Raw genomic sequence first — 19711 nt, 5'->3', positions numbered from 1 at the left:
ATAAATAAAAATTAATTTTTATGAACAATGCAAAAAATATAATTTATAGCTGGTTTTTTAAATTTTATTTTCGCGTAATATTTTCACTGTTTAATATTATCTAATTATTATATAATCACAACAAAATTAATTTTATCCTGAAATATTTGATAACTACAAAATTAACTATCTATATTTTAAAAATTAAATTCAACATTGTATCAATTAGAATTTTAATAAATCACTGATTGTAAAAATCGAAATGAGTTCATGAAGTATATGTTAATTAAATACTAATATAATCTTGATTTGCAAATAAATGATAGAATATGACTTTTTATAATTTATTATATTTTTTTAGGTACAATTTTATTATTATTTTTCTTATATATATATATATATATATATATATATATATATATATATATATATATATAAGATGTTATATATTTTTCTTCCTTGTTGAAATACAGATTTTTCTTGTAAATAATCCGCTTATAAATCAGCATTTTATATCAATTATAAATACTTCCTTATAGATGAAATTTCTTAATTATTTGGGAAGTATTGTAAGAATCACACCTTTACACCTTAAGATAGTCAGGATTTAGAGTTCATCTCAACTAGTGTCCCATGGTCATATTCATCCAGGTTGCCATCTATTACAAAAAGTTTTATGAGTAAATGGTATAAAAAATAAAAATTATTATTCTCTTACATGCTAATGTTATTTAATAATAAGGATATATTAAGAATTTTAAAGAGAAAAATAGATCTTAAAGTCTAAGACCAAAAAAGAAAAAGCATATATTAAGTGACTGATTAATAAAATTGTAATGTATACATCGCACAAGACAATTTTCATGAACAATTTCATAAATTCTATGAGAAAAACATGAATAATTACGCGATCGAAAACTGACCTGAATGATCAAATTACGCGAAATTTATTTACTTTTGTAATGAAATTTGTATGTATTTTATTAGTACCTTTTTATAATTAATTATTACAAAAATAAATTTTTTATGTAGTGGTAAAAATTGGTGTATTTACAATGATATAGCTTAAAATGTTAATGTTCATTAAATAAAATTGTAGTCGCGCACAATTATGAAATGTCGAGGACAGATTAAGAATTTTCTAAACTGTATGATCAAGTCCCCCAAGGCTTGATCAGTATACATGAATATGTAAAAACTGCATACATGCTATAAAACGTTTTATTTTATAAAGATAAACTGACATTCCCTTAATTTCATTGCAATCCTTAATATTTATAATTTACACATTTCAAAATTCATCTCGAATTATAAATTGAAATAAATTATATAAAAATTTTTCTAAAATGTGCAAATATCAACAAAAAAAAAAATTAAGTAAAAATAAATCTTGAAAATTTAAAATTGGAAGAAAATAAATTAAAATTTATAAGCATTTTTGTGTTCTAATCAAAAATTGAAATAAATTAAATTTATAAATGTTACCAGTAAGTTTCACTTCTGTAATGAAAATTAAAACAATTGTATATGTATTTTTTAATTGTATATTAAAACAATTGAAACATGATAACGAGTATTTTATATTTTTATCTAGTTATAAATGACTCCGAATAAAGATTGTGCAAATAAAACATTTCTGATAAGAACACTAAATTCAAATTGTACGACAAAAGCAATGATTAAAATGCTTTTTTACTATTCTTCGACAATAAATTACTGTCTAAAATAGATACGTCCAACAGGAAAATATCCACTCATGATACGATCATATTAACAGATAGAATTATAAAGGACGCACGCGTTCTTTTTGTTTGTAATAAACATACCTTCATAATCGCAAAGCCGCTGGGGGCGCAAAACGCATTCTCATCGCCGGCTTCACCTCTATTTCTTTCTTTTTTCTCTCTCTCTCTCTCTCTCTCTCAATCTCTCTTTCGTTAAAAAACGCCGCACGCATTGGCGGACATAGTTTTTTCAACGACTGTACTTTCTCTTTCTTCTCTATTATAAAAGTGGAGCTCGAATATGACGCCAAGATGATTAATTTGCGCTAGGTAGACGCTGATTTTCTCTCTCGCTTCGCATTTTCGCATTTTCAGGAGAGACGGAGCGCAGAATCTTCAAAAAGTCGTTACACGAAAGCGCAATTATGCATAACAGCGACGTTCGATATTCGGTCTCCAATGCGATGCTCTCTTGTCAATCACCTTCATTTTTATATTTTGAAAACGTTTGTCTTGGATTAATCCGAGAGAAAATTTCATGTTTAGATGAAAATACAAATATAACAAAACTTTTTAAAAATAATCATATAATTATGTTTAACCATTATTACGCAGCATAAAATAAATGAAATAATTTACCATTAATAATTCTACACTTTCCCAAAGCTTTTTATACAACCCAAGTTTTTTTATTACTATTATTTCGATATAGTTTGCTAGTGTTGAATAATAAAATAAGGAATTTAATAATAGGGATATAACTTGCAATGGGTTAAAAAAATTTCCAATTAATGTTCTTTTTTTTCTTTTTAATTTGTTTGATAAAAACTTTCTTTTATGTTACAAGGTGTAAATTTATTATGATAAGGATAAGGAATGATTAGTTACATTTATTGAAACAGAAAAAATACACGATTGTTTAATGAAAGCAGCTTTAAGCATTTCCTCTCGTTTTATTAATGAATATCCTCTAAAACACTTTTTCCAGATTCTTACATATATAAAAAAGGAAAGAAGAAAATTATACAGTAAGTCTAAACAAATCACTAGTGTGTCCATTATAATATCAAGTAACACTAAACTAGGAAGAAATAATTCACCTTTTTTATTTCTGTTTATAGCCTAAGTAAATTGGTGTGTCCTAAAATTGCAAGTCTTAATTCTTGCCCTTTACAATTCTTCAATCGTTAAGCTACGTTCATCGAAACGAATGCTCACTTTGCTTTCTTTTTTCAAATGTATGTAATATTTGTAAGTAGGTTTGTCAAGATTTTTTCGACAAAATCAACAGTATAAAAATGTTAAATTTCTATTACAATTTTTAGTTGTCGAATGGCTTCTGTGCTCGTCCAAATCTCGCTCCTGCGCAGACTCGAATTCTCTTTACAAAGTTTTGCATTTATCCTTTCGTATTACCTTTATATTCCACACTTAACCTTGATACATAGCTTTAATTCGATCGGCTTCGTTTACTTGTATTTGTTTTCAAATTTTATAATCTAGTAATTATGTAATTATGTTTACACGAATGAAACTGCATTTATAAGGTAAGTGGGTTGAGTTTGAGAGGGGCGTTGGTATGTAGACGTAAGTTTGCGCACTTAAACCGCTGTATTCTCATCGGCAATCAAACTTTTTTATTTGCCATTTTGCATGTTATTATTCGCTTTGATTCGTAGGTACTTTCGGTTAATTAGTACCTCGGTGGCATCGCGTCTGCCGGACCTGGGAAGCTAAAAGTTTAAAAAAAATAAGAAGTCGCAGGATTAATCGTTTAAAAAATTGTTTTTGTTATTGCTTTTTTTACAGCGCAGTTTAAAGTATAAGATGTAATTATCATTTATATAGTCATATACATTATCATGTCAATTAAAAGAGTGATTAGAATAGTTCTATTAAAATTAGAAGTATGTATCAATGATGTGACTATGCAGTAAAAGCTTAAAGAATAGATTAGAAATTTATATTTCAATATATTTTGGAATTAGTTTCATATTCAAGAAGAGCTTATATAAATTCGATGTTCAATTGAACAGAACGACATTTTTCTAATTTTATGTTTGAAAAAAAAGGTATTTCTTATATTACAATTTTCGTTTTATAATATCTATTTTTTTTAATTTAAACGAATTTTTTTAAATTAGAAAAATCAATTAAATATTAGTTTAATATGAAATTCTAGACAAATTCAAATTTAAAAAGTAAAGTTAAAAATGGAAATAAAACTAAAAACAATATTAAAGTTAAATTAAAATTTTACTTACGAATGCATAAATTTAAAGATTTTTAATTTAATGAAGTTACATTCTATGAATTTACTGCATAGCACATTAAAGATATGTAATTCGCAAGCACATGTAAATCGTTGAAATGAATAAAAAAGGAAAAAGCCATTTCGGTATAAAATGCAATTCGATTTGCAATTGTACGAAAATATCTTAGTTTTTTCGCTAAAAAAAGCAGCCAAAAATTACTCTAGAACACCGAAAACTGCTAAAATCGTATGCAGGATTTGTTTAAATATTTTGTTTTATTAAATGCAAAAAAAAACAAAACTTAAACATAGAAAACTAGCGAATCTGTAGTTCTTCTCTCGCTTTGCAGCATACTTTGTGGATCGCTTAAGTGGTCGCATTCGCAAGATACAAAGATTCGCGTATTTAAAGTCGCAGTTAATATTTTATTATTGAATGACGCGCGCTCGCGCTATACGCATGTCAGATTGTTAAAATTTATGAACAAATTGCAACAATAAACTGTTTTATTTTAGATGATCAATGTATATACATAAAATTTAAAGATTTATTAAATAAGTCCAACCGTAATATTAATACAGATATATCGTTTAGTGTTGCTATAAATAAATTTGAGTTTCATTACATCTTATACTTTTATACAGTATAACTTTTAGTGTCGCTCTGCGCATTTTGAATCTTTATTTTACGCTTATTCGGAGCAAAACAGTTCGTAGAAGCATAAAATGGACGAAACGCAAAAGAACGAGAGCGCAAGGTCATTTACTTAGCTCAATGTTCCTTTTATTATTCTTTTATTTCTTTAATTACTTAAAATATTCTGCAATATTCGTAAATCGCCAAATATTTTCAACGATGAATTAACGAAAATTTGTTACTTACCGACCACCTCCACGAGGAGGACCATAGGGATCTGCTCTGTCATATCCTTCTGTGTATCTGTAATGAAAAAAAAAAAAAAAAAATATTATTCGCGAATACTACAATTCTGAAATTATATTTAAATGAGTATACAAATTGTGTTCAGTAATAAGTTGACTTTTTAATAGATTTTGCTTATCTAAACTCCATTAAAAATTTAATTTATAAATTTTTCTCAAAAAATACTTAGATTTGATTATCATTTTAAAATGAGTGTTTTGATAAAATTTAAATTATAAGTAAATAAAATATCATTCATGGATTTATTCATATAAAAAACTCTACTGCATGAGATATATTTTTAATTCATAAAATATGTTGAAACAAATAGAAAACAAACAACAATATAGATACAAATTTGAATATTTATTTACATCACAGTTAATGTATTTCATTCTAAATATAATTAAAGTTAAATAACATTGTGTTTAAAATAAGCAGCAAAGATTTATCCTGTTAACACAAGCATTATAGAGTAATGCTAAAAAAAAACCGTTAAAATTCATACTTAAATTCTATCAACTTTTTAACACAAATCTTTTCATTAGTATTAAATATGTACTAAATTATTTGAAGTATATACAATCAATTTTTTTGAATGACAAAAATAAAGGAAATAATTATAATGAAGAGCTAAGCAGAAGGGCAATAATAATTTCTAAAATTAACGCACCCTCCAACTTGATATCCACCACTGGGAACAGTTCCTCCAGCTCTTCGGCTGAACATGTCTGCTTGTGGTCCAGGACCAGTGTTGTAGCTAGGTCCACCAGTACTGTAGCTAGGTGCTCCACTGATTGGTCTATTTAACATTAAATTTGATTTTTTTAATTTAAAATGCATTGACAAGATTTAAATGAAATTTAGCTAGTTTCAAAAGACCAGTAACATCTATTAAAACAAATTATTATTCTTCAAAAGTATCAATAATACTCTATTGTAAATAAATAAATAAATAATAAATAAATTGATACTTATCAATTTATTGAATCTAGCCTGGGAGTACCAAGCTACAAACTGTTTTAAAATTGCCTTATTATTTTAGCAGATTTATACAAACATTAGAATATGAAGGAAGTGTAGCTTACAAAGTAATAAAATAAATTGTGAAAGTATAAAAAAAATATATATATACATCAAAGAAAAGCAGAATAGAATATAAATACTTATTAAAAAAAATATATGAATCAACAGAATATATATAAAAAAAGAAAACGATACATGATAGCACAATATTTTCAAGAAAAATATGGAATTAAGTATTTACAGTTTGAAGAATTACATAAAAATATTTTTATTGAAATATTATGTATTTATTAAAATAACAAAATCATGCCATTCAAAATTATTCACTATAACTGGATATATAACATGAATCAAATTATAAATTAATAATTGAAATTCAATAAAATTTAAAATAATCTTAAGCATTCTTTTATTTATGAATATGTTAAAGAAAATAATTCAAGTTTGATCAGATAAGGATATAATCATAATATAAGGACTTACCCAACATCACCATATCCAGCCCCGTAGCCACCTGCAGCAACACCACCACTTCCATTTCTCATCGGCCCAGCCGCCGTGCGGTCGTACTCCGCACGTGGAGCATACGCGTCAGCCCTACCGGCAGCAAAGTTATCTGTTCGGCCATAGTCGACAGGTCCTGGTGCTGCTCTGTTAAAGTCACCTGCCATGCCGCCACCTGCCACCGAGTAGTCGCACACTGTTTGCCAAGAATACTCCGCTTTAGTACACACAAGGAATACAATTCAATAACTGGCGATGAATTTCTTGAAACTGGGAGATCTAAATCTTAGAAACTGCAAATCATTCAACACGTACTAACTTATTTATAAAAGTTTTATTTCAAGATCAAATTGACGCCATCCATCAATATAACATTAAACTCGTATTTATTAAAAAAAATAATTCTAACAATACTATCAAAGTATTATTTTATGTACTTGTTGAATAATTTGTAAATTTGTTGAATATCAGAACATGCTTTAATATAACAAGTAATTTATTTATTGCTTAATTTAAAAATGTGTAAATATGAAAGAAGAAATACGTGGTTATTGATTTAAATTTTTCAAATGATATTGTTGCATGCATATTTTATATTTCAATATTTTTTATCTAAATACCATAAATACTAAATTATATTGATAGTTAATTAAAAAATTTGTCATATGTACATGAACGAAGTAGTATTTAACTTAAAAATATTAAAAATAAATTCTGTATTGATAGATCCATTGACAATTCTAAAACTATTTTGCAAAAAAAAAAGTAATTAAACATTATAACTTTCAATTTTTCAAAAATTAAAACCATTGTTTTTCATACATATTTAGTACTTAATAACATTTATCGTTAAACAAATTATAAGATTATATTTAATAAATGATATATTATTTGAAAATTCAATATCTTATATCTTACAACTACAGTAAGTGGTAATCTTTTCATTGTATTTTAAAATTTCATCAAGATATAATATATGTATTATATCAAACAAAATATATATAATCTTGTAATTTTCAAAAATAATGACTTGAGTTTTACTATTTTTTTGGTAGATAAAAAGTAAATTTACAGGAAAGTATCAGAAAATAGAAATTTAGAATTTACAGGTTAAGGATTCTTCATGCTTCAAGACTTCAAAATCTAACATTTGAGTGATATACACTTACATTGTAATTTATATTGCAATACTGTAATAACATTAAATAAAAATTTTATATTTCATTCCAAACCTTAAAAGAAACTAATATCGATGTAAATGTTTTAATTTTAAATCGAATGAAACTATACAGATACTGATACAATATTATATTTACATATAAAATAAAAATAAAAACCTGTAAATATCAAGTGGTATCTTTCTAATTTATTTCTATATATTTAAAATTAATTTATATTCTAAAAATATTATATATAAATAAATATAATGGTTTTTAACAGTTCTATAAATTTAAAATACATATATTACAAGTATTATATTTTTACTGAATAATAAACTGTTTCATTAAATATATAAATGCCTTAAAAACTGTTACAGATTCTTAACTAAGATTTGAATACAATTTTATACAAATAATTTGTAGAATCATTTGAAATATAATTACAATTTTAATATTTACAATATTTAACAAATATTATTTCTAATATTTTAAAAATAAATATTTAATGTAATTACTGCAAAATTACAAAATTGTAATTCAAATTATATTTACGTACTTATGAAATAAATGATAAATAAAAATAAAAATTTCAGAATACCATCTTAATAAATGTGCATTTTACAAAAAATATAGAGTAAGGTTCACAAGCACATTTCTAGTCTTGAAGAATAAAAAATGTGGAAATAGAGATACGGTACTTGGAAAATCTCCTTGATTTTCATAGTCTGTTCGCGCACCGAAATCAGCCGTTCTGCCGTAGTCGGTCCTGCCGTAATCTACAGCACCTGTGGGTCCATAGCCTCCAACTGCACCACCAGCTGGTCCATATCCACCCATTGGTGCTGTTGATGTATATCCCATTGCGGCGCCGCCAACATTTTGTCCGTAACCTCCTCGATCATTGTATCCCCCGCTGAAATCACCCCGACCGCTGAAGTCACCACCGCCTCTATTATAATCTGTATATCCGCCGCCACCAGCGGCCGACCCATCATAGCCAACGTTATGTATTGGGAGTACTGCAGTTGCAAATATGAACCATCCGAGAAACAAAAAAAAAGAGGGAATTCTTCATTGCTTTTTGATTATCAATAGGAGAGATGCAGTTAGGTTTTCGAATTACATTGAAGCCCCTAACTATCTATCGTCTCGCTTTTACTTTTATTTCGTCGCTCATTGTGTTTTCTATTTTTTTTTAAGTTTTGCTTTAATGAGATTTTTATTTACTGGTTTACGGACAACGAACAGTTTTTATTTATTTCGAGTTAATTAACTGAAAGATAGATTATTACTTGAGTCTAAACGTTTGTAAATTAAATGTTAATATTTTCTATAAACTGTCATAAAATTGGATTATTTACATTTTACATAAAATGAGGGAAAAAGAAATAAATTTTATGTTAGTGATCAATTTCTTAAAATAAAATCCTTAATTTACATTTAAAATTAATATAATATAATAAATTTTTATCTAAGTTTTGAAAGATGTGAGTAGTAAATCAAGTATTAGGTTGAAAGTTATTGAGGTTAAATTTTCTTTCTATTAATAAAAGAAATCACTATATAAAAATTTGAAAATTAGTCATTACCAAGAGCCATACAAGTTAATTTATTATATTAGGTTATCAAAAAATTGTACATTACACCTTTTTTATACGAGTGTACATCAATCTAATTTGTATGCACTATATACCATTTTTACTTATTTTTCATTATTTATCGTAAGTTAGTAATATTAGTAATAAAATTATAATACATGAAGAGAAAAAGACAGATAAAGTTATAAGCAAAACTGATGCATGTTAAAAAGCAATATTAAGCAATACTTGATAACTGTAGAAAAAAAAATTAATTGAAATACAAAATATACATAATCAAGTACATCAGAATTAAAATTAATATTACAACTATTAATTTGTTATATATCAAATTTTTTCAAATTAAAATTGGTTCTCAAATATACTCTAACTACTGTAGTGATTAATATGGGTAAATTTAGTGTATGAATCAATATTTTTATTTGTATTTCATATGCATCAAATATAGATATACGTATCAAAATATAGATATGCTTCACTTCTCACAAATATACTACAAATATAATAAAATGTATCATAATCAAATTTTGTAAATATTATATAATTCAAATCTATTTAATTAAATTAGTATATTATATATATATATATATATATATAGTTTATATACTATTCTAGTATATAAATAATTTATATCAAGAAACAAATATTTAATTAAAATTTTAGATTTTATAAAATTATTTCAGAAATTAATGATAAAATGAGATATTCTGTTTGAAGGGTTAAACAACAATAATAATTTAATTAATATTTTTAAATTGTAAAAAATAAGTTTTTCCATATATTCATAGTAAATAATATTTCTTCCTTTTTGTATAAATTCATCCGGTTACTACACATTCCATTAGCTTATTTAAAACGTTTCAATACTATTTACACACACATACACAAATTGTTTTAGTTGCATAATATTAGTTTCATAAGTACAAACGCTTAAACACAAGGTAATAATCGTAATTATGACGCGTTGTACAATTCTATTTTCGAAATACGCGATAAGGCTCGTCAAAAATTACGGTAAACGACTTTATATTCGATTCGATTTTCGTAAAAATATTTATTTTTTCTTTCAGAAGTTACGAACGACGCGGTGTATTTCAACAAACCTCTCCTGTCGTTATACGGACCGGGACGAGTATCGCGGCCTCCATCTCGTCCTCCTCTGCCACCGCGCATAGGGCCGCCGCGCCTGTCATCTCGACGCCCTCGCGATTTGCCGGTAGACTGCTCAACGTTAATGGTAGCCCCTTTGAACACTGTGTTGTGGAGAGATCTGATCGCTTCTGCAGCATCCTCCTCACGAGCCATGTGTACAAAGCCGTAGCGGTTCATCACATCGCACTCGGTCACTTCGCCGAAACGGAGAAATAGGTGGCGCAGTTCCTCACTCTTACAATTCTCTGGTAATCTGCCAACGAAGATCTTTGTTTTCCTCTAAACAATAACAAGACAAAAATTTATAAGTTACCAATTTTTAAGAATAATTTTACTTTTCCTATCTTAGTGTAATTTGTTTCTTTTAAAATTGATCATGCTTACAAGGTTGCCAAAGCATGGTGTCTGTTCAAGATGCTTAATCTTGCTCAACTGTTCTTATTTATTTATGTCATCCATAATGGAAAAGATAAATAAAAAATATTGAGCTAAAACTTATTTAATTATTTAAAAGTAATTATCATTAATAATGCAAACAATTATTTTTATTACTATCTTGCAAAAAATTGAATTTACAATTATAAATTATAAATATAATATTTATATTCTTTATATAATGTTCAACATATACTATATTATGTAAATATATTGTTACTATTTTAATATATTTTAAGAGTTATTATTAATCAATTCATTTTATAATATTTGTTGTATCAGATTGAGAAAATCTACTACTTTTAAAATTAATTTAATTTAAATTAAATTAAATTGTTTGCTTTTAATATTAAAAACAAGATAGAAAATCTTTATTTGTATTTAAAAACAATTCATTATAATTGTAGTTTATAAATTTAATGAATTATAAAAAATATAAATCTCAAAATCTTTGAATACAATTTCATTATATAAAATAATTACCATTAAGAACTTACAGAGTATGATTATGTTAATAACAAAACTCTAACTCAAATTGTAACCAAAACCTTAAAAACTATAAATTTACACTTAGTTAATTTTCGACAAAAATTTTTATAGATTTAATTCCTTCAAAATTCTCTAATGGACTAATTCATTTCCTATAAAACTTATTGATCTTTTAATATCAAAACACAAATTATACTTGAATTAAAAATATATAAAACTAATAAATTTTTAATTAACAACTTAACTTTAAACTTACCTTTATATATTTTAAAACAATTTACTTAAATTAACTTATCAGAACAAAATTATTATATATAGAAAATATAAATAATTAAAACATGTTTATCTGAACTCTTACCGGTGAACTTGGTGATACCATTTTCTGTAAAAAAAAAAATAAAAAAAAATAAACAAATTAATTAGTAATCGAAATTACAAATATTGTATTTATTTACAATTAATCATAAAATTTACATAAATAGTATTTTATGAAAAATAATTTTACATTGTATAAATATATCTATTACTTTCATGTGATTTTAAAAATAATAATTATCATTTACATATTTACAAATCATAATCTTTGGTTTGAACTGTCCTGTGCATTCATATTATTAGAGCATTCCTAAATTAATTTTTGTAAATAATTTAAATTTTTAAAATTTAATTTTTTCACAGGCAATTTTATATTCAAAACTTAAAAATCTATATCGTGCATGCATGGTTAATCATTTTTAGTTGTAATGTTTGTTTAAGGGATCAATTTCCCAAATTATTTTTATTTATTTTTAAACAAAATATACTTTTTATAAATGTCTATAATTTACATCTAAATACATGAATGGTTAAATTTCTTCTTCGGTAATACTTTTCGTTATCATCTTATACTAATTAGTTATTTAGGTATAAAGTTTTTATACTTTATATTTATAATTTAACAGAATATTTCAATCCATTTTAAAAACAGTTCATGTAGGGAAAAAGCAATTATGAGATTTATTATAACTATACAATAACAATTTATCAATAAAATAGCTGATTTAAATTCATAATTCAATTCAAATCTTGTTTTATTATATATAAACTTTAAAATTATAGTATGTTGTATTTTATGAAATACGTAAATCAAATTCATATTGCAAAATTTGCATAGAGCGCTTAAATTTAAATGAATTTCTTCAAAAATTCATGCATCCTTACAAATGCATCTAAAGATATACAAACATGAATTCGGATTGATATTCTATGTATCACATATTTAAACAAAACAGAAAACTTGGAAAATTAAAATATTCGATATTTATTTATGTGTAATCAGATTAAAAACAATCAGTCAAAAAATTTTTTTTTACTATAAAATAGACTGATATATTAACCGATTTTAAAATACAATTTTATGTTAGGTTAGAACTGTGTGACGCGTTGTCGAGTTTATTATAGAGCTGTTGTATAAAGTTTTTTTCTCATCTAAAATTATTAAAAATTTTCTAAATTCCAAAAACGATATATATAAAATTTGTTGTTATATTATGAAAATTTTTCTTCAAAAACTTATATTTTGTACGAAACCTTTAAACATGGTACTGTATAGATAAAAGACAATATATCTATCTTACTTAAGATACTAATTTTTAATAAAATAGTATAAACCATTTAAAAACAATTATAATTTTCTAATCCAATTATTATAAGCAATAGAATGTAAGATTTTATTTTTAAATTATGTAGCCCATCATTATATTGATTGGTATCAATACAATAATTTTAAAAGGTATATACTTTCAAATTAATAATTGTGATATATCGATCAAGAATAGAATATAAAAAGTATATGTACTAACCAGATTATTCATTTTCGAGTGGATCGAAAACAAAATATGCTTGAAATTCTCACACGAATAATTAAGTCGGGTAAATCCAGGCGGATGATTTTCCTTTACGGTGAATGAGGCCTTGAGATACGAGACAGAGAACAAGACTTTGAGAGCGACGCGACGCTAACGCATACGTAGAAAGACGAGTGGACGAGAGGAGTGGGGAAAAAAGAGCGTTGCACGACGCGTCGATAGTTATCACCATTTCTTAATGAAACTTTACCTTAATTTTTGTTAATTATATGAAATATAGAAAAGTTGTATCTTATTTTATCTTAAAATAATTTATAATAATAAAATTAAAATAACTTTATAAACAAAATTAGAATTATACGATTTTGAGTCATAACAATTGGATCACTTTCTTTTCCTCTTAACCCTCCCCCACTCGACTAAAATTTGGCACAATTGACCGCTGACAAAGTGCCACCAGAAAATTAACATCTACTTACATTAATATACATTTCTTGTAAATGCATTAATAATAATCAATTATAAAAAGAAATGTACTTACGTATTGATTTAATGTTAAGGAACAATTACCCTTATGCCCAATATAATATTCTATGAACAAAAGATTCCGGTGAAGCATACACAATCTTACGTAGAAAAGAGAACCGAACCGCAACCGCCGGAGAAATAGACAAATGGCGTTACCGGAAGTCTACCTAACTTTGTCTCGCTCTTTAGTATATTCTCCGATATTCCTATTCCTTTTCATTGTATTTCCTAAAGGTATAAGAGAGGGAGTAAAAAGAGGCAACGTATCCAAACGTTTATTGACCAAACATGACAATCATAACAATTACCTTATGAATAAGTATTGATTATAATCGAATATAAATAATATATAGCAATATAATTTTATATAAAATATAAAATGTAAATATAAAATTGAAACAAATATTTATTTTACCATACATTCTTTCTCTCTGCACTTATTTTGAAAATCTGTGACAGTCAAATACATTATTGAGAATGTTCAAGCCAATGGCTATTTTATATTCCTGCGCATATCGGAAATAGTAAAATTAAATTCAAATTAAGATAGATGTATTTAATCAATATAAAAGTTAAATAATTCTTAGTTATAGTTTTTTCAGATTGTTTTAAAATACAATTTTTCATATTTACTTTGTTCAATTTTTATTTTAAGACAGTTTTTAGATTTTAGAATTATACTAGCGAAACTAGCGCCGGAACGCCGCTCGAGAAACGACTGGAATGATAAATCTATAAGCTACCGTTGTCATGTTAATTTTTTATATTGAAGAAACGTTTAGATATTTTATTTATTTGTATATATTTTCGTATTAATGAATATAGATTAATGTTGCTTTTAGTATGGTAAATTATTGTTATATTAAAAACTCAGAAATTTATTTGTTTTATGAGCTATTTTAAATTTAAAAATACGATGCATTGGTTCTGATTTTATTTAGAATAGCTGGCAATATTAAAATATCGCGTTTCTGTTTTTAAAATTTAGTTGAATGAAATATTTACGTTTATAAATATATTGATATTTGTATTTATTTGAGACGTATTTAAAAAACTGCAATTACTGGTTTTTATTCTATATTCTAAATTAAATGTTAATAGATATTTTTATATATTTATAGAAATATAAACTTATATATTTTATTTATTGCTAAATTATTGCTAATCTTTTTATAAATTATTTTTATTTAAAAAATATAATCTTCATTAAAAACTTCAAATATATCATTTTTTATATTATAAATAACTTGCCATCTCATAATATATTATTAAATTTATATTTAAAAAAATAATTCCTATAAATTTGACATATTTAAATGTAAATTTTGAATAATTTTTTAATACTATTGATTATAAAACAATTGAGTAATTTTTCTTTTCTTATTTACAGATTTATAAACAATGACTTCAATTATTAAATTACATGCTATATCGGGAGCATTAGATGAATCACCTCCTTGCTATATTTTACAAGTCGATGAATTACATATTTTATTAGATTGTGGTTGGAATGAAAATTTTGATCAGGATTTTATTAAAGAATTAAAAAGGTATATTTTCATTTAAGTTACTTATTTATGTTTTAATTGGAATAACTTATTATTAATTCATATGTTAATTTATAGACATGTTAATCAAATTGATGCTGTATTATTATCTTATCCAGATCCATCACACTTAGGAGCTTTACCTTATTTAGTTGGAAAATGTGGCTTAAGTTGTCCTATATATGCAACAATACCTGTTTATAAAATGGGTCAAATGTTTATGTATGACATTTATCAGGTGTATTTATTGTTATCTACTTTAAATCTTGAAAAATGGTACATGGTTTTGATTTTTAATTGTTTTGTAGTCTCGCCATAATATGGAAGATTTTACCTTATTTACATTGGATGACGTTGATGCAGCTTTTGACAAAATTGTTCAGTTAAAATATAATCAAAGCATATCAATGAAAGGTAAAGGTTATGGTGTAACATTAACTCCGTTACCAGCTGGTCATATGATAGGTGGAACAATATGGAAAATTGTCAAAGTTGGTGAAGAAGACATTATATATGCAGTTGATTTTAATCACAAAAAAGAGAGGCATTTAAATGGTTGTGAATTAGAAAGATTACAAAGACCATCATTGTTGATAACAGATAGCTTTAATGCTACATATCAACAGGCCAGACGTCGAACGAGGGATGAAAAATTAATGAGTCAGTATAATTAAATAATATTTACAGTCTTATTAGTTAAATAATAATTTTTAGTATATAAAGTGTAGAATATATTATTCATGTATTTATTTATATAATAAAAATAATACTATTGACTTAAAATAGTTTCTAGTTAATTAATTATTTTAGTTTCTAACAATAAAGAAAATTCTGACTAAATTGAACCTTGAAAAAATAGTATTGGAAAGATAAATCACAACATTATTTATATTTAATTAAATAAGTATAATTTATTTATATTTTTAGCAAACATTCTTCAAACTCTTCGTGGTGGTGGAAATGTTCTTGTAGGTGTTGATACTGCTGGTCGAGTTTTAGAATTAGCTCATATGCTGGATCAACTGTGGCGCAATAAAGAATCTGGTTTACTTGCTTATTCATTAGCATTATTAAATAATGTTAGTTATAATGTTGTTGAATTTGCAAAATCTCAAATTGAATGGATGAGTGATAAATTAATGAAGAGTTTTGAAGGTGCAAGAAATAATCCTTTTCAATTTAAACATTTACAATTGTGTCATAGTATGGCTGAATTAAATCAAGTTCCTAGTCCAAAGGTAAAAATTTAATAAAATTTGATTCTACAATTTCTAATAAAATTCAATTATTAATAATACTACTAATGATTATTATAATTACGTAAAAATAAAAATATATGTATAATAATTATTACAGTTTTTTAACTTTTTATATATCAATATCAATGTTCAATTATGTAAATTTTTTTTTTATTTCATATTTAATATATTAAAAAATAAGTTGAATTTCAGGCATAATATATTTAATAAGATTTTTAACCAATTATTTATATCTAAATAGGTTGTATTAGCTAGTACTCCAGATATGGAATGTGGTTTTTCTCGTGACCTCTTTTTACAATGGTGCAGTAATCCACAAAATAGTATTATAATAACATGTAGAACATCCCCAGGTACACTTGCCAGAGATCTTGTAGAAAATGGTGGAAATAGAAATATTACTTTAGAAATAAAAAAAAAAGTGAGGTTAGAAGGAACTGAATTAGAAGAATATCAGAAAAGAGAAAAATTGAAACAAGAACAAATAAAACAAGAAAAAATGTAAGATTAAACTATAAATTAAGTTGATGTTTAAGAAACTAATTTGATCATTAGTAAAATATTTATTACAGGGAAACTGCGGATATAAGTTCAGAATCTGAAGATGAGATAGAAGTAGGTGGTACAAGAGGAAAACATGATTTATTAGTTAAACAAGAACATAAACCAGGTTTCTTTAAACAAAGTAAAAAACAACATCCAATGTTTCCTTTTTTAGAAGATAAGATAAAAGTAGATGAATATGGAGAAATAATTAGGTAAGTTTCAATTAACAAAAAATTAAACAGTATTTATTATAAAAATTATATTTATTATAAAAAAAAAGATTCTTTGATTAATGCAATTTAGATCTGAGGACTATAAAATAGCAGAAGTATTACCAGAAACTGAAGACAATAAAGAGAATATTGAAGTGAAAACTGAAGAACAAATTCAACATCCAGAAAATACTAGTGATGTTCCAACTAAATGTATTCAATCTACACGTACTATTGCCGTAAATGCATCAGTAACTTATATAGACTTTGAGGGAAGGTCTGATGGTGAATCTTTACAAAAAATTCTGGCACAATTACGACCCAGAAGAATTGTTTTAGTCAGGGGTTCTCCTAAGGATACAGAATTACTCGCTCAACAGGCTCAAAATGTTGGTGCACGCGTATTTATTCCAGCTAGAGGTGAAACTTTGGATGCTACAACTGAAACACATATTTATCAAGTAATCAATATGATTAACAGATACAAAATTACTTATTGTACATCACTCAAAAAAATTATTAACACTTTAAATATAGGTTCGTTTAACAGATGCTTTAGTAACTGGATTAAATTTTTCTCGAGGAAAAGGTGACTCAGAAGTAGCATGGGTAGATGCTTTAGTAACAGCGCGTGAACAAGTATGCCGTGATGTTTTTATGAATAAGGAAAATGAAGATTTTATTAGCAGAGCAGAAAAAATACTTACTTTAGAACCATTACCACTTAATGAAGTAATTTGATTTTTAAATAGTTTTAATGAATTTTTTTTAATTAATAAATTTAATGTATTTTATACATAGATTCCAAGCCATCAAACCGCATTTATTAATGAGTTAAAATTATCGGATTTTAAACAAATTTTAAATAAATCTAATATTCCATCCGAGTTTAGTGGTGGCGTTTTATGGTGTTGTAATAATACAATTGCAGTAAGAAGAGTATGTAATTTTTTAAACCTTTTTATTAGAATAAATATGTTATTAATATATCTAAATATTATATTTTAGCACGAAGCAGGTAAAATTATTTTAGAAGGCTGTCTTTCTGAAGACTATTACAGAGTACGAGAATTATTATATGAACAGTATGCAATAGTGTAAGGAAATAAGTTTAATCAACTTGCGTAAGCGTATGAGTGTGTATATGTTTATGAATTATTTGAATTAAATTTGTTTGGACACAAGTCATGTTAAATGTTAATTTTAATTTTATTTTACATTAAATTTATGCAATATAAAAAATCGTAAATAAAAAAATGGCTTACAATGATTGATAAAAAATTATAAGTTAATTATAATATCTTGTATTAATAATAAAATAAAATTATATATTCATTGATAGTGACATAATCTTTAAACAAATTTCTAAAATAGTTAAGGTATAAGTTAAGGAATGATAGAGGTAATTTTTGTAATGCAAGATTTTTTGCATACTCTATAAATAGGCTAATATTTTAATTGATATATTTATTTTAATTTAATATTCTAAATGAGATGTTACTGTAGTAAGTAAAAGTTATTACCTTGATAATATTTTGTACAGTAATTTAATCAGTTTAAAATTATACATTTATTAATAATAGCAATTAAGTAATTGTTATATTGTGTATAATACAAGGTTTATTAAAATTAATAATATTTCAAATATAATCCAAATTCAAATTTCTTAATTTGTCTCATTAAAACTATGATTACCTAACATAAGAATTCTATAAGCAAAAAATGGACTGTACTAGATAATATATTTAAAAATTATATTACTATAATGAATATTACCATTTTGTCATTTATTTGTCATATATTTATATATATATATATATATATATATATATATATATATATATATATATATATATATAAATATATGACAAATAAATGACAAAATGGTAATATTCATTATAGTAATATAATTTTTAAATATATTATCTAGTACAGTCCATTTTTTGCTTATAGAATTCTTATGTTAGGTAATCATAGTTTTAATGAGACAAATTAAGAAATTTGAATTTGGATTATATTTGAAATATTATTAATTTTAATAAACCTTGTATTATACACAATATAACAATTACTTAATTGCTATTATTAATAAATGTATAATTTTAAACTGATTAAATTACTGTACAAATTTTCATTTATTTGTCATATATATATATATATATATATATATATATATATATATATATATATATATATATATATATATATAATACAAATTCCACAGTTTATAAAAATTTAATGTATTCAAAATATGAAAAACATTTTGAGAAGTTATTGAAATATTAAAATTTTTTGTAATTAAAAATTTTTACAAGAATAAAATTGGATTTATTCCATAAGACAATGAATGTGTTATTTATTGAATATTTGAAATAAAAATGAACTTTTTATTTATTTACACAAGAATCATAAACCTTGAATGTCTTTTTTAAAAGCATATTCAGCTTTATTCAATACGTCAATTTGTTGAATTAACAAAATTACATTTATATAATATGACTGAGTAATAAAAATAGATTAAAAGTTTGG

At 24.7% G+C, this 19711-nt stretch overlaps 2 protein-coding genes and 1 long non-coding RNA gene across 3 annotated transcripts; 1 reads left to right on the top strand and 2 right to left on the bottom strand.

Moving 5' to 3' along the window:
- Window positions 1-2621: 2621 nt before the first annotated feature.
- LOC105364834 (RNA-binding protein 4.1) lies at window positions 2622-10719 on the bottom strand. Its single transcript, XM_011502864.1, has 7 exons — window positions 10712-10719; window positions 10271-10596; window positions 8268-8588; window positions 6389-6605; window positions 5553-5681; window positions 4841-4897; window positions 2622-3436 (listed from the first exon to the last, which is right to left on the bottom strand). Exons 1-7 carry the CDS (start codon window positions 10717-10719, stop codon window positions 3397-3399), a joined length of 1098 nt encoding a protein of 365 aa, XP_011501166.1. The 3' UTR covers window positions 2622-3396.
- Window positions 10720-11600: 881 nt separating this feature from the next.
- On the bottom strand, window positions 11601-13828 carry LOC105364687 (uncharacterized). The gene is made up of 3 exons (XR_912958.1): window positions 13632-13828; window positions 13085-13195; window positions 11601-11625 (listed from the first exon to the last, which is right to left on the bottom strand). It is a non-coding gene; the product is annotated as an uncharacterized LOC105364687 (long non-coding RNA).
- Window positions 13829-14388: 560 nt separating this feature from the next.
- On the top strand, window positions 14389-18370 carry CPSF2 (cleavage and polyadenylation specificity factor subunit 2). Its single transcript, XM_011502678.1, has 11 exons — window positions 14389-14464; window positions 15009-15168; window positions 15244-15403; window positions 15474-15825; window positions 16093-16403; window positions 16666-16925; window positions 16997-17182; window positions 17274-17643; window positions 17720-17914; window positions 17984-18121; window positions 18191-18370. Exons 2-11 carry the CDS (start codon window positions 15020-15022, stop codon window positions 18281-18283), a joined length of 2214 nt encoding a protein of 737 aa, XP_011500980.1. The 5' UTR covers window positions 14389-14464; window positions 15009-15019; the 3' UTR covers window positions 18284-18370.
- Window positions 18371-19711: the final 1341 nt, after the last annotated feature.

This window comes from Ceratosolen solmsi, unplaced genomic scaffold (assembly GCF_000503995.2).
Source record: "Ceratosolen solmsi marchali unplaced genomic scaffold, CerSol_1.0 scaffold15, whole genome shotgun sequence".
In the NCBI taxonomy this organism is placed as follows: Eukaryota; Metazoa; Arthropoda; class Insecta; order Hymenoptera; family Agaonidae; genus Ceratosolen; species Ceratosolen solmsi.
This window is presented reverse-complemented; position numbering and strand designations above follow the sequence as displayed.